This window comes from Pelobates fuscus, chromosome 7 (genome assembly GCF_036172605.1).
Source record: "Pelobates fuscus isolate aPelFus1 chromosome 7, aPelFus1.pri, whole genome shotgun sequence".
Taxonomy (NCBI): Eukaryota; Metazoa; Chordata; class Amphibia; order Anura; family Pelobatidae; genus Pelobates; species Pelobates fuscus.
The window spans coordinates 164,558,600-164,574,606 of NC_086323.1; the positions used below are offsets into that span (position 1 = coordinate 164,558,600).

General features: G+C 41.4%; 1 protein-coding gene across 3 annotated transcripts in view; it reads left to right on the plus strand.

Annotated features, from left to right (window-relative positions):
- The window catches only part of ERC2 (ELKS/RAB6-interacting/CAST family member 2), a 1,126,181-nt gene that overhangs the window by 331,839 nt on the left and 778,335 nt on the right, over positions 1–16,007 (plus strand). For all 3 annotated transcript variants that reach the window (XM_063426897.1, XM_063426898.1, XM_063426899.1), the window contains one exon: positions 15,027–15,164. In XM_063426897.1, coding sequence (XP_063282967.1) covers positions 15,027–15,164 — 138 coding nt within the window. The remainder of the gene's footprint in view (positions 1–15,026; positions 15,165–16,007) is intronic.

Here is a 16,007-nt window from a genome sequence, read left to right on the forward strand (position 1 = left end):
AGGAACGAATGTCCGCAAAGAGAGCAGTACGAGAGAGACCTACCCAGGGCAGGCTACGGAAACTTTAGAGGCAGAGCGAGAGGTAGAGGAGGCCCCGGAGGGAGTAATGGTAATAGAGGGAATAATGGGAACAGAGGAAGTGTTAGGGAAGACAGGTATATTCCAGCAGCGCAAAGGTCCCGCGATAGAGAAGGTAGGGACTTTGTAGGATTGGCTGACACGGTCATGGAGGACTATTGATACCGACCGGGCTCCATCCCCCTTGGTCGAGCGGAGCCTATGGTCGATATATCAATAGGGGGAAAAAGGAGTGCGTTCATGATCGACACTGGTGCTGAACATTCAGTGGTGACTAATCTAGTTGCTCCTCCATCTGGAAGGACTATTACTGTGATAGGAGCAACTGGAAGAAGTGCTGAAAAACCGGTTCTTAAAAGTCGACTCTGTACATTGGGAGGCCACGTAATAAAACATCAATTCCTTTATATGCCTGAATGTCCAGTCCAATTGCTGGGACGTGATATGCTATCTAAGTTACAAGCGCAGATTACGTTCCTACCAAATGGAACAACATCTTTAAAGTTTAATGGACCTTCAGGTATCATGACATTATCCGTACCAAAGGAAGAAGAGTGGCGACTTTATACAGCGTTGACTAGCCAAAACCCTAGGAGTGATGAGACATTATTTAACATACCAGGAGTTTGGGCAGAGAACAACCCACCAGGACTGGCCCGCAATATTCCACCTATAAAAATTGAACTAAAACTTGGGGTTTATCCAGTGAGCCTAAGACAATACCACATCCCGCAGAAGGCTAAGAAGAACATCCAATCCTATCTGGATAAGTTCATACGGTATGGTATCCTAAAATTCTGTACTTCCCCCTGGAACACCCCATTGCTGCCTGTTCAAAAGCCCGGTACAGATGAGTATCGACCTGTGCAGGACTTGAGAGCAGTCAATGATGCGGTTGTTAGTATACATCCAGTTGTACCCAATCCATATAACCTGCTTGCTTTAATTCCGGGCGGGGCTACTTACTTTACAGTCTTAGACCTCAAAGATGCCTTCTTTTGCCTCCGAATTGCCGCAGAAAGTCAATGTATTTTCGCTTTACAATGGGAGAACGCTGTAACGGGCTCAAAACGCCAAATGACTTGGACAAGACTGCCCCAAGGGTTTAAAAATTCACCTACCCTATTTGGTTCAGCCCTAAGTCAAGATCTACTGGATTTCGAGTCCATCCCAGGAGAGTGTGTATTGTTACAATATGTAGATGACTTGTTGATAGCAGCAGTTACAAAAGAGATCTGTCAGCAAGCAACGCACGATCTACTACACATTCTATGGAAGGCAGGATACAAGGTGTCTAGAAAGAAGGCTCAGTTGTGTTTGCCAACTGTCAAATATCTGGGATTCCATATCTCTGAAGGTCAAAGAATTATGGGGCCAGAGAGAAAAGAAGCTGTCTGCCAAATACCAATACCCAAGAATAGAAGACAAGTGCGAGAATTCTTGGGGGCAGCAGGCTTCTGTAGGATATGGATTCCCAGCTACGCGATACTGGCAAAACCTCTGTACGCAGCTATCAAAGGTACAGAGCACGACCCCTTCTTATGGACCCAAGAACAGCAAACGGCATTTGAAGATGTGAAGAAGGCTTTGATGAGTGCCCCAGCATTAGGTCTACCTGATCACACACGACCATTCTACTTATATGTACACGAGCAAAGAAGAATGGCTGTGGGAGTATTGACACAGTACTTGGGATCATGGCAAAGACCTGTTGCCTACATGTCTAAGCAATTGGATGCAGTGGCCAGCGGACTTCCACCTTGTCTAAGAGCCGTAGCTGCAGCCGCCCTGCTAGTAGCTGAAGCCGATAAACTCACTCTGGGTCAAGAACTTTATGTACGAGTCCCACATGCAGTACAGACGTTGTTGGATTACAAAGGAAATCATTGGTTTAGTAACAGCCGTATGACCAAGTATCAAGCAATGTTGTGTGAAAACCCCAGAGTGCATTTAGAGACTGTAAACACCTTAAATCCAGCTACCCTTTTGCCACAACCTACTGAAAGTCAACATGATTGTTTGGAAGTAATGGATGAAGTATTCTCAAGTAGACCAGATCTTAGTGATTTTCCCATCCAGAACCCCGATGTTCAATATTATACCGACGGCAGTAGTTATGTGAAAGAAGGGATCCGCTATGCAGGATATGCAGTGACAACAATAGACAAGGTGATAGAAGCTCGGCCACTGGCGAAAGGAACATCAGCACAAAAGGCAGAATTGATAGCACTGACACGAGCGTTACAATTGGCTGAAGGTTTAAGAGTGAACATCTACACGGACTCCAAATATGCGTTTTTAACCACTCATGCCCACGGAGCTTTGTATAAAGAAAGAGGACTACTGAATTCAGAAGGCAAAGAAATCAAATACGCAGCTGAAATCCTACAACTATTGGAAGCAGTGTGGGAACCGAAAGAAGTCGGTATTATACATTGTCGAGCGCATCTGAGAGGAGATGGTGATGTAACCAAGGGAAATCGGATGGCAGATAGTGCAGCCAAGCGTGCTGCTGAATCAGGAAGACAGGAGTATGTGGGGCATATAGCTGCTCTTATACCAACTCCACTGTCCCAATGGACTCCAGTTTATACAGCTCAAGAAGAGGAGTGGTTAAAGACTGAACCAGGAAAGTATTTGGAGAACAAGTGGTATCAGCTAGAAGATGGAAGAATAGTCATACCAGCATCACTAGCGGTAGAAATTGTCCAAAATTATCATAACGGGACACATTCTGGGAGAGACAGTACTGAAGAATCTCTCAGAAAACATTTCTACATACCAAGATTGTCCAACTTGACTCAGGCCATTGTACGAAGATGTGTAACATGTGCTAAAAATAATGCAAGACAAGGACCAGTAAAGCCACCAGGAGTCCAGTTTATGGGGGGACTCCCCATGTCCGATTTACAAATTGACTTTACAGTGATGCCTAAATCGGGTGGACATCGTTACCTGCTGGTAATTGTGTGCACCTATTCAGGCTGGGTAGAAGCATGTCCTACTCGTACAGAGAAAGCAGGAGAAGTTGTAAGATTCCTGCTACGAGAAATAATACCCCGATATGGACTACCCTGTTCTATAGGATCGGACAATGGTCCAGCTTTTGTTCATCAGTGCCTACAACAACTGACTCATATGCTTGGTATAAAGTGGAGGCTTCATACTGCATATAGACCCCAGAGCTCTGGCAAGGTAGAGAGAATGAATAGAACTATTAAGAACCAGTTGGCTAAAATGTGTCAGGAAACCCAACTTAAGTGGAACGTTCTCTTACCCATAGCTCTATTGCGAATCCGCAGTACCCCTACCAGAAGGATGGGCCTCTCTCCTTTTGAAATCATGTATGGGCGACCACCTCCCGTACTTGGTAACTTAAGGGAGGATTTGAGTCAGTTGGGAGAAGGAATTACCCGGCAGCAGGTTGTAGAGTTGGGTAAGACTATGGAGGAGGTACAGAAATGGGTACAAGATAGATTACCTGTGAATATTTATCCCCCTGTTCATAGTTATCATCCAGGAGATCAAGTGTGGATTAAAGAGTGGAATAATGTACCGTTAGGGCCCAAGTGGAGAGGTCCTTATGTTGTTCTTTTGTCTACCCCTACAGCGATAAAAGTAGCCGAAGTGACTCCGTGGATACATCACTCCAGGGTTAAACCAGCAGCAGTCGATTCTTGGCAAGTTACAGCAGATCCAGAGAATCCCTGCAAGATCCGGTTAAAACGCACTACTCAGTCGGAGTAACAAGGAACTATTGTGGATTACAAATTTTATTATTTTTGGGATTTGGTGCGTGAGTGAGAAGGCCATAATAAAGCCTGTCCGCCCACCGACGTATAGTTTATAAGCCAGGGAAAGTCTCGAAGGGACTCCTGTGAAGACGAGCAGAACTCCATTTCCTGCAGCCCTTACATCCTGGAAGCTGAGGTGCCTTCGCACGGACGAAGACTGAGGATGACGGCGAAAGATGTGTTTTTGATAGTGTTTATTTATGTGTGTTTTTATATTCAGGAAGGTAGAGGTACCGACACTCCTAGCTGTGAGGTATGCATTAAGACTACGAGAACAGGTAACCATATTTCCCAAACCCTAATTTGGCATTCACAATACGAGTGTAAAGGAGATGTATCGAGATGTAGATACCTAAATATAGACTATAGTGTGTGCCATTTAGGAGTAGGAGAACCTAAGTGCTTCAGTCCGGAGTATCAACCTCGTACAATTTGGTTGACTCTCAGGAATGGAGATCCTCAGGGGACCCTAATTAATACGACGGTGTTAGAATCCGTACATTCTTCGGGTGTTCTGCTATTTGATGCGTGTAAAGCGATATCGAGTGGTAGAAAGCCGTGGAATGTATGTGGGGATCTTAGATGGGAGAGGACGTATGGGTCTAATGATAAATATATTTGTCCCAGTAGTAAAAATAAATATGTAAGTCCTAGATGCCCAAATAAAGACTATAACTTTTGCCCATATTGGTCTTGTGTGGGGTGGGCGACTTGGGGACAGACAGTAGACAAAGACATGATAGTGACTAAGTTGCCGACTAGCCCATATTGTAAGTCTATGGAATGTAATCCCATCCATATACTTATAAATAACCCCGATAAGTTCTTAGACAAATATGGCAATTTATTTGGGTTTCAAATATACGGGACGGGTTTAGATCCTGGGACAGTATTGTTTATAGGGATAGAGACTGATACGGTATCCTCCCAAACTCATCAAGTATACCATTCCTTCTATGAAGAGATGAGTATAGATAATAAGATCCCCCATAATGCTAAAAACCTGTTTATTGATTTAGCCGAAAGTATTGCCGGTAGTCTTAATGTTACCAACTGCTATGTGTGTGGAGGTACTAACATGGGAGACCAATGGCCTTGGGAAGCAAAGGAGGTAATGTCCGGTTCTGAGGCAGTTGACCAACTAATATCTACACAAGCCGATTATCATATGAGTGTTAGAGGTAAATCTGAGTGGAGATTAAAGACCTCCATCATAGGTTATGTTTGCATAGCAAGGAAAGGAATACTGTATAATACTTCTGTAGGAGAATTAACTTGTCTAGGGCAAAAAGCTTATGATGATGATACAAAGAATACAACTTGGTGGTCGGCTTCAAATGTCTCAGAACCATTTAACCCGTTTGCTAGATACGCCAATTTAAAGGATGTGTGGTTTGATTTATCCATCACATCTACCTGGAGAGCCCCAGCAAATTTGTACTGGATCTGTGGTAAGAAAGCCTATTCGGAGTTGCCACAGGACTGGGAAGGGGCATGTGTGTTGGGTATGCTCAAACCATCCTTCTTCTTGTTACCGATTGAAACAGGTGAGACTTTAGGTGTTAAAGTGTATGATGTGAATCATAGGAAGAAAAGGGGACCCATAGAGATAGGCGCCTGGGAAGATGATGAATGGCCTCCCCAGCGTATCATAGATTATTATGGGCCAGCCACGTGGGCTGAGGATGGTACCTTTGGTTACAGAACCCCTATTTATATGCTCAACCGAATTATAAGATTACAGGCGGTGGTTGAGATTATCACCAACGAGACATCACAAGCGCTCAATCTTCTAGCGAAGCATAACACCAGGATGAGGACAGCAGTCTACCAAAATAGATTAGCCTTGGATTACCTTTTGGCAGTAGAGGGAGGTGTATGTGGGAAGTTTAACCTGAGCAATTGCTGTCTTCAAATAGATGACGAAGGGCAAGCAATAGCTGAGCTTACTAGCCATATGGTTAAACTAGCGCATGTGCCTACTCAGGTATGGAAAGGGTATAATCCAAGTAGTTGGTTTGGTAGCTGGTATGAGTGGTTTGGAGGGCTTAAGGCAGTGGTAGGTGGAGTCCTACTGATTTTAATGTTGTGTCTACTCCTGCCGTGTCTTATACCCTTAGTAGTTAGGTCTGTGCAAAGCCTGATAGAAAATATAGCAGAGAGGAAGGCTGCTGCACAGATAATGGCGATTTATAAGTATAAGGCTCTAGATCAGGGAGAACCAATGCAGGAAGATGAGTGTTAAAAGATTCACATCATAAGATAAGTCTGGTCTGGTTCAAGGTAACTTGCGGTGTATGCAAACCAAGGTTAAGTGATGCCTCAAGTAATTGTGAAATATCAAGAGGCATCAAAGGGGGGAATGTGGTGGAATCTCAGTAAAAATAAATTTAGTAGGCCGAGATTACCACGTGGCATGTGTACGTGCATATGCTGACGTATCGATCAGTTGGTTGCACGAGGCAAGATACGATCAGTAGTGTACGGAGCATGTGCAAGAATACAGGATGTAGTATTCCCCCTCCTCCATTGTGCTGGACAAGCCATGCGGTCAAACAGGAAGTTAATTCTTATTTGTGTTGATTGGTCAAGAGAATGTGCGGGTGGAGCTTAATATGGGAGGAGTTATGTGCCTATATAAGGAGCCTGCACTATTGTCCGGGGCTCAGAACTTGCTGTATTTTGGTGACGCTAGTCCCTCTGAGTCCCGATCGGTGATCCAATAAAGAATCTCTTCCTTCCTGAAGAAACCTGTGTCCATCTCTCTGTGCTTCGCTTCCGTCAGTTTCTCCGGTATCACTAATTCTTCATGTTCCCCTGCAGCCTATTGGTTAAAAGCCATTTTGTGCTGCTGACCTAGGTTTAAATATTGTTGGGTTCGTTCATTATTGGTTAAGCAGTCTGTGCTAAAATGGAGGGGAAATTAGAGCATGGCACTTGCTGTTTGGTGTATGTTTACAATGGAAGTAGGGAAACACACATATTTTATATAATCTTTATTTTTCTATTTTTTTTTTATTTAGAGAAATTTTGATTAAACAGCAGACTCTATGCTTATATGAGAGAAATATTGTATTTTATTCAGTTAATTCACTAGGGTGATTGGAACAGAGAAGGAGGTGCTAGAATAGTAGAATCTATTAACACAGTCATGTATCAAATTGACCACGCCTGTTTTCATTTAAAATACTTTGCACTCAACACTTTATGAGGAAATGTCTCAGTTGCGAAATGCGTAGGAAAACAAAAGTTCATCTCAACCAATTTCCTGCACTGGGCATGTCCTTTGTGAGTTTTGAGAAATTACAGTGCTCCTACTGGAGGAAAGCATTGAAAGCCGTGACTGGTATATACCTTTCCACAAAAGAGGAATAAAAACATTGATTTTAGGCAAATTTTATAATATAGAATGTATGCACATTGTTCATGCAATAAAAAAGCTTTTTTATACTTGAAAGAAAACACTTAACATTGGAAAACCATGTGGTATTTGTCACTCATCAGTTGTTAGATTTATTGTATTTTTTTCTTATGTCCTGTATATGTTAAAACGTCTAATGGAAATCGTATTCCCTACTTCCTCTCTGCTAGAAAATAGGATCATTTTTGTAGCAGCGAATTTTTAATAATATTTCACAATGAATAATAATTAAATTTTTTAAGAACTCACAATATACTCTAATTAAAGACATAACTTTATTTCAGATACTGATTGGAAAATCATATGATTAGACGTGCAATTCTTTTGTGCCATTTTCACTTTTTTTACTTGGATGTGCCAATTTTGAAAGTTTTTTTTCCCCTTTATATAATGGTTTTTGGTGACACTCATAAAGTGCCTTTGTGAGAGATACTTTGTTGTTCATGGGAAACCGAGATCTGTCTAACAGCCTGGCCTTTGAAATTAATATGTTTAAGCTTTTTATGGAATAAATCTTTCAAGATATTGCTGAAAAATACCCTGAGTGTGCATACAATGCTGTAAAAGAATATATACCATCCAATATAGCAGAGTAACTGGGAGTAAAGTAGAATTAGACTCAAATTAGGATTTATAAGTACTGAATCATTTTTTTTCTTAGAATTTCTAATTCGATTCATTTAAAGATCACATGTGGAGTATGGCTAGCCATACTTGTTTTGGTCTAGGTATAGCTTTAGTGTAGCTTATCCACATTTTTTCCCTTTATGTGTCTTACACCACCTTTGTGTTTCTTTATCTGTTTTATATTCCCTTAGCACCTCTGTGTGTCTCTTTCTCCACCAGTCTCTCTGTGTGTGACTTTCCTCATGCCCCTTTTTTGTGTATCTTTCGCTCCTTCTTAAGACCTTATGTGTGTCTCTTTCTCCCCCAGCCTTTTTGTGTGTCTCTTTCTCCCCCCCAGCCCCTCTGTGTCTCTTTCTCCCTGAAGACCCTCTTCTGTGTCTATTTCAGCCTCTCTGTGTGTCTTTCTTCTCCAAGTCCCTTTTTTTGTGTATTTACCTCCATTCCTTTGAGTGCCTCTTTCTCCCCTCTTTTTCCCCATCCCCATCCCTTTTCCCCTGTTTCCTCATTCCCCATTTTCCTCCTTCTCCAACTCTTTTTCCCCACTCATGCCCTTTTATGTATCTCTTTCCCACCGCCACTCTGTGTGTCTCTTTCTCCCCCCAGCCCATCTGCCTGTCTCTTTCTACCCTTCCCCAGTCCCTTTGTGTATCTCTTTTCCTCTTCCTTAGCCGCCCTGTGCATCTCTTGTTCTCTTCTCAAGCCTCTCTCTGCATTTTTCTTTCTCAGGTCACTTTAATGTGTCTCTTTCTCTCCCCCAGCCCTTCGGTGTGTCTATTTTTCTACCCTCTCAGCCCCTCGGTGTGTCTTTTTCTCCCCCTAGCACCTGTGTGTGTCTCTTTCTCCCCCAGCCCTTTTGTGTGTCTCTTTCTTCCCTTACCCAGCGCCTTTGTGTCTCTTCCCTTTCCCAGGCCCCTCTTTATAATTGTCTACCTCAAGCCACTTTTGTGTCTCTTTCTCCCCCCAGCCCTTTTGTGTGTGTCTCTAACACTCTCCCTGGTCTGACAGGAAACTGTTCATTGCTCTCAGGGAGCCCTTCCTGTCGGACCAAGTAGAGGATACTAAATATTTTCTACTGCTGTCCACGCGGCCACGCTACCTAGTGCCTGTGCCACCTTATAGTTGAGTGGCCCTTACATTTAAGATGGCTTTTATTTTAGTAATTTTTGCAGAACTCTCCCAGCCTAGAGTGAAACATATTCTAGTAAAGGTAACATTTATTTCCGATGGAAATACTATACGAAAACACAAGTTTTTCATTTTAAAAGGAATGCTAGATATATAGTACACTTGTTATACTTTAGTTTGTTTAGTGGCTGTAAGCCTATTTAAGTATGCGGTTGCTTTATAATTGCCCAATAATATACATATTCAAAATGCCAGACCCAGGCAATTGAGTTGTAGAAAAGTAAAAATCCCTTCTATTTAAATCTTATGATGATTGTGCAGTGACATCATATGAGTTTAATTACCACATTTTGAGGAATATATGACACATCTTATTATATGATGCTCTCAGCGTTTAGAAGCAAACATCTACAGAAAACCTAAATGCTAGGTATTAAGGTACATTTAGAATAAAATGTTATGGTATTTAGACTGCTTGTTCACCAAACAAAGTGAGTCTTGTATGTGAGGTATTATGGATTACGAGTTTGGAATGCTAAATTGCATTTCACATTATTTCCATGTATGTTAACTCCTTAACGACTATGAGTCAGGGAAATCTTGTTTTTGTGTGTGTGTGACATGCCTGTCATTTAACCTTTCTTCAGTAGGTTAATACAATATGCTGCTTGTACATTGAACATGTTGGTTAGTTGTTCGAGTAATGTAGCATCACAGCTATATTCACAGCAAAGTAGGTTAAAATGAAAGAAATGGGGTATGTATAGTGGGTGTGCAGGAGCTTTAGCATTAGAGGGAGTTAGGTTTAAATGATTACCATAACCCTTTTTAGGGAGGGACCTTTTTTTTTGGGGGGGGGGGGGGTAAAATGTGGAGAAGGTCCCACCTCTCAATTTGTTGTAAAACCTGCCAAATTTTTTTTTACTTACCTTGAAAGTTCCCAGTGCTACTCTTCCACACCCCCTCCTGATGTGACTGGGGCCGCGCTGGCCAATCACAGGCTTCTTATAGAGAAGCCTTTAAACGGACCATTTCACCAACTCTGGCTGGTGAGGGGAGGGAGGCGCAGGATGGAAGGAGTATTTATTTTTCCTAAAAAAAAAAATTTGATCGACAAAGGGAGGCAGGAGGGAGCACCCACAGGGAGGAAGAGTGGGAGGGCTGCTTATGTCATTGGTGCTGGAGGTTAAATAAGCCCCCAGTACACAATAAGCAAAACTCAGTATGTGCAGTGTTTCAAGCTGAAATACTGCACATACTGACTCCTACTGCTATGACCATTTCAAATCACTCAAGTGGTCATGGTGGGTGGAGTGTTAGGGTTAGCATTAACCTAGGGTCGGAGGCTTAGAATTGAGGGGTTATTTGCATTCAAGATGCTTTGCGCCCTAACTCACAAAATGTTCGGCCAAACAAGTGTGCACCTTAATTATTAGTACAGTGAATTGATTGTAAACATATATGGAGAGAAGCAAAGAATGGTAATGTTGAACTGTGTATTTAATTTTGTGAGCAACTGAATGACGAATTTCAGTAAAATTATATGACTGAAGTGGCTTTATGATATTCCTAAAGATAACTGTAGTGGTTATGTTGCCAAGGATTTGCACTTAGGCATTATCAATGTTCTTGTTGCTCAGCCTTTATTTCTGTGGTGCTGGTATATACCATCTGAAGAGCTCTCCGCTATCATTACGTATAGGCTGAGAACAAACTGTGCAAGGTAAGATAAGGGAGACAAAATGTGAAGTGTATTGGAAGACCATGCACAAGAGGATGCACTAGTTCAGGGTTAGGCAATCTTCGGCACTCCATATGTTGGGGACTACATCGCACATAATGCCCTTCCAACCATTATGCTGGCATCAGGGGATATGTAGTCCACTGCATCTAAAGTGCCAACGGTTGCCTGCCCCTGCGACTAGTTGATATTGGAGTGCTCACGTTACAATATGAAGAGGGCAGTGTAGACCTGACATCAAGTAAGAAGTTACCATTGTGGAGGTGGGAAAGCTTGCATTTCATGTTAAATGGTAAAAAGTAAATGCAAACTCCTTTCTGTTTGTGTTACTTTGCCCTTTGTAAGGTTTATTAGGGACTAGTAGTTGGAATATGTTTCTAAAAGCATAAACCAAACAAGATTGGGGAACGTTTGGGGAACGTTTTCCTCATTAGAAATAGAGGGAGGAGGGCAGAGAAAGTTTGTTCTTTATTCTTTATCGCTTCACTAATAAAATGTTATATCTTGAATGGTTAACATATGTAGTTATAGAAGCAGCAGTCGTTGGCATCTATCTGCAGTGTTACATGTAATAACGTTCTTAACTAAAGCAGCTATGATTGTATTTAAAAAAAATAATAAAGATTTACCATTTAGGCAACAAAATCCAAGCCCCTTCTTTCTTTGCAATAGAGTGAAAGCGAAGACTCAAGATGGCTTTGATTTCATTGTATATTTAATTGGTTTGGCTGGATGTTTTGATTCAAATCACATGCCCTTTTGTGTATTAAATATCTTCTGTGAATGTTCTTGTTTCACCGTAACCCAACTCTTATCGGGTTAGTCTGTAATCCTGTGTTTATGCACATACATTATCTTCTCATTTTTTTTTATTTTTTTTTATTTTCATGTTTAACACATGTCACAGTAATATATATGTCACTAAGTAGAAACAACAATATGGAATATATTTTCCTATGTGTTGTGACTTATTTCTTGCCAGTAATGCTTTGGTAAGATTTGTAAGAAAGCATTTTGAAAATCTTTTGTTTGAGCAAATATTAAAGTAATCCTTGATAACAATACAAAGTCTCTCAGTTTTCATTGTGTTACGGACTTTAAAAGGTAACTGACGCCCAAGATTTGCTTTATTGTATTAAAGAGAACCCTTTGCCTGCTAGAACTGTTAAAGGGACAATATAGTCACCAGAACAACTACAGCTACAGTGCTTGTTCTGGTGAGTATAATCATTCCCTTCAGTCTTTTTGCTTTCAGAGAACAAACAGTGTTTACATTACAGTCGAGGGATACCTCCATTGGCCACTGCTCAGATGGCTACTAGAGGTGCTTCCTAGGGCAGTGCTGCACAGTGTGCCTCACTGCCATTCAGTGTCTCCACCCTCTGCATAGAGACACTGAACTTTCCTCATTACAGAATGATCCAGCACGTAGAATTGTGTAACACAGAGGACTGACAGGTAACGTATACCGGACCTTAGAATGGCCGCACTAACGTACCAAAGAATAGTCAGGAATAGCCGAGGTCAAGGGACACAGAAAGAGACACAGCAATAAGGAAAAGCCTTCAGGGATGCCAGAAAACAGGGAATTACCAGAATAACCAGAATCAATAATGCGCTCTCGGACAACCACTAGGGAAACCACGACAGGGCACTGAGCAGGATGAGAACTGGGCTCAGTGCCCTCTGATAGGCTGTAATCTGCCTTTGACCCCAAAGGCAGTTACCAGGTTCCCATTTGCATAATTGCTGCTCAGCACAAACCCTTCTGTGGATTTGATTGCTGCTCGGCACAACGTTTCCTGTCAGGACAGTAATGTTGTTCAGCACAACTTTTCCTGTCTGAACAGTAAATTCCATTAATCACATTTTTATACGCTGAAGAATACGTGACATCCAGATGTTGTGGGCTACATCCCCTATAATGCAACCCATCATGGGAGCTGTAGTCCAAAACATCTGGAGTGCCGAAGGTTGCCTATGCCAGGGCTAGATAGTGTTTTTAACACTATAGGGTCTGGAATACATGTTTGTGTTCCTAACCCTATAGTGTTCCTTTAAGTATTAAAAGCAACCCTTCATTCAACACAATTTAAAAGTTGTAATTTCTGTTTTGCCACCAATCGATGCCCAGAATTGACTTTAACTTAGTCACTCCTACTATATAAAACTAAAGTTTAAAGAATGCGTGTAACATTTTGAGCTCAAATGTATAGTTTTTCTAGTTGGGACTTTTTAAATATCATCTCATTTGTAGTTTGTGGATACAAAACTGGAAATAGGAATAGGAAAAACCTATTGCGATAGCTGCTGTGGGTATCAACTCCAGTGCAGGTTCCCATTCACAAGTGCTGGGAGGAAGTAATCTAAGATCACTTCCTCCAAGTGCTGCAATGTGTAAATATCTAAAATGCCACCCGGGCTCCTGATAGACCACAACCTATTTGTCTCTTGCAGCCGTAAGTGCAGTGCTAAGGCGTCTCGAGTGCCATACATGGAAACAGGTTGCTGACCGCTGACGGATAACTTTCAGAATTATTTTTTTCAAGTCTGTTAATTGGGTGAAAATGTTAATGTTTCTGAACTGTGGAACACTCTAACTACAACTATTGATTTGAACATTGTTAACTGACTTTCATTGTTCAGAGTTAATCTTAATTATTGCTGCTATCAAAAATCCAAAGCATTTCACAGACTTTAGAACCGGTGACTCTAGAACTGAAATTCCTTTCTTGATTGATATCATAGATTTCTTTGTGGCTTTGCTCCTACCTATCACAAGGCCTTTTCTTTACGTTCTCTCTCCTTGGTGATACTATAGGATTCTTTCTAGTTCTACTTTTCTTCTTTGGGTTTTCCCGTGTTCTTGTAACAGAATGACTTTAATTGTTGGTAAATCCGTTTTGAAAGAAGTGTCATATTGTTGCAGACCAATTTAAATCTTAAAGCAGCTTGGTCACTTATTAAAAAAATATTTTCTGTCCCTCTATTTCCCCCTTATTTCTTCTTCAAATTCACCTTAATTTTTCTAAAATATGAGTAAAAAATTAAAACTACTGCTAAGGATAGACCTTTAAACTAATTTAGCTGCAATCTATAATTCAAAGTTGTTTGATGGATTTACTTACATGTGTCTAGGTTATCCTCTTGTGAGGTCCCACTTTTGCTTCAGAATCCAGAATGGTTCACATGCTGATTTGTGCTTGTGTGAGACTTCTAGTAAACACCTGTAAAAGTGCAAACCAACACTGCAGGACCCTGTAGTGCCCCTCTCCCTCCCACCCCCCATCCCAAGTTGCTGAAGGAGTGAAAACCCCTTAAGTGCCAAACCTCCAGGAAGGAGCAACTAAAAGGCTCTGGCTCCCGTCATAGCAACAACCACGAACACATATAAAGTGGGAATGGAAGCCCGAACACCACCAACACAACCGATGCTCAGAATAAGTAAATCCTGGAGCTACACATCACTACACACCTCACTTGTACACACCCTTATACCTTCTTATACTTATTTACCAGTTTCAGTTATATCTATATAGGATCAAAGTCTGACAGTTAACAAATATTATCATTATGCTACATGGCTTTTGCACAAGTTACAAACCAAGCTGTTACTGTATTATGACTGTCATTGAATAAATAAAGAATAAAAAAAAAAACCTTCAGTGACTTACTGGAGTCCAGCGCAGATATCCATCGGCACTGGGTCAAGCTCTGCCTACTCTCCTCCCTCTCCTGGCCGCGCACACGCATTTGACCTCCCCATAGGAAAGCATTATTCAATGCTTTTCTATGTGGATTTCGGCGACGCTGAAAACACTTTTCGTGTTCTATGAAAACGGAAGTCCCTCTAGTGGCTGTCTAGTAGAAATTGTCTGAAAACTGCAATAATTACACTTGCAGGGTTAAGGGTAGTTGGAGTTGGCACCCAGACCACTCCAATGGGCAGAAGTGGTCTGGGTGCCTGGAGTGTCCCTTTAAGATAAGGCCAAGACTAATTAAGGTATTTAGAAAAGTGGGCTGACTAGATGGGTCAAATGGTTCTTATCTGCCATCACATTCTATGTTTCTGTCTCATTATTAACATCTGGGCAAGAAAAAAAAGATAATATAAAAATAAACCCAAATTGGCATCCGGGGCTAGAATAAGCATTAATATACAAAAAGTTAGGATAATGCCACTTTAACCCCTGTGTTCCACTGATGGTCCCAGAAACTAACATGGTTATTTTGTTCACAGATTGAAAATCTTCAGGAACAGCTCAGAGACAAGGACAAACAGCTCGGAAATCTTAAAGACCGGGTGAAATCTTTACAGACAGATTCAAGTAATACGGACACAGCATTGGCGACTCTAGAAGAGGCTCTGTCTGAAAAGGTAATCTATTTTAATTGTTTCAGACAGCTCGGAAATGGGATCTACAGAGCGTTACATTTTATTACTGCAGAGAGCAAGGACAGAAATTTGGAAATTAATTTGATTTATATTTCTTGTAGGCTTCTTACTCCTTGCTTCCAAAGGAGCAATTATTTAGCTCTTTGACCATTTGAACCAAAGTTCAGAATGTAAAATTGAGTCTCATGTGATGATTTTCTCTATATTCACCAAGCAAAGATGTATCCAATATCACTGATAATACAGCTACATTAATCCATTTACAAGTTGGTCATTTTTGTCCAGTTATTGGTGTATCCATCATATTAATTTTCATTGACCATATTTAGTTAGCAGACACATTTAACCCTATCAAATGAAATGCCCTTCTCAATTAGCAGAGCTCCAGGTAATGCTCTACAGATTTCAAATCCTCAGTGCTCAGTAGAATTTTGTACTTATTTTATGTTCTATAGCAGTGCTTTGCAACTGGTGTGCCACAGCACTGTTCTTGGTGTGCTGAGGCCAACAGTCTTTAGGGGACCATCGGGTTGTACTTGGAGCAAACCCGATAGACTGGCCTGAATAAGGGTCCAGTCGGGTGATGCGTCCCTTTAGCAGCCCGACCAGGCCTCTTTAATGTCAGCACTTTCTCACAGCTTACAGACCATGCAGAGGTTAGGAGGACGGAGGAGGAACACAGCGGGAGATAAAGGGAAAGCACTGCAGGCAGTCTCAGACTCTTATCATGCTCAACCAAGAAGTATGAAAGCAGGTGGATGACTAAAAGTATGTAAACTGCAACTTGTGTATCTGTCCGTGTGTGTGTATGCACATATACTCTGA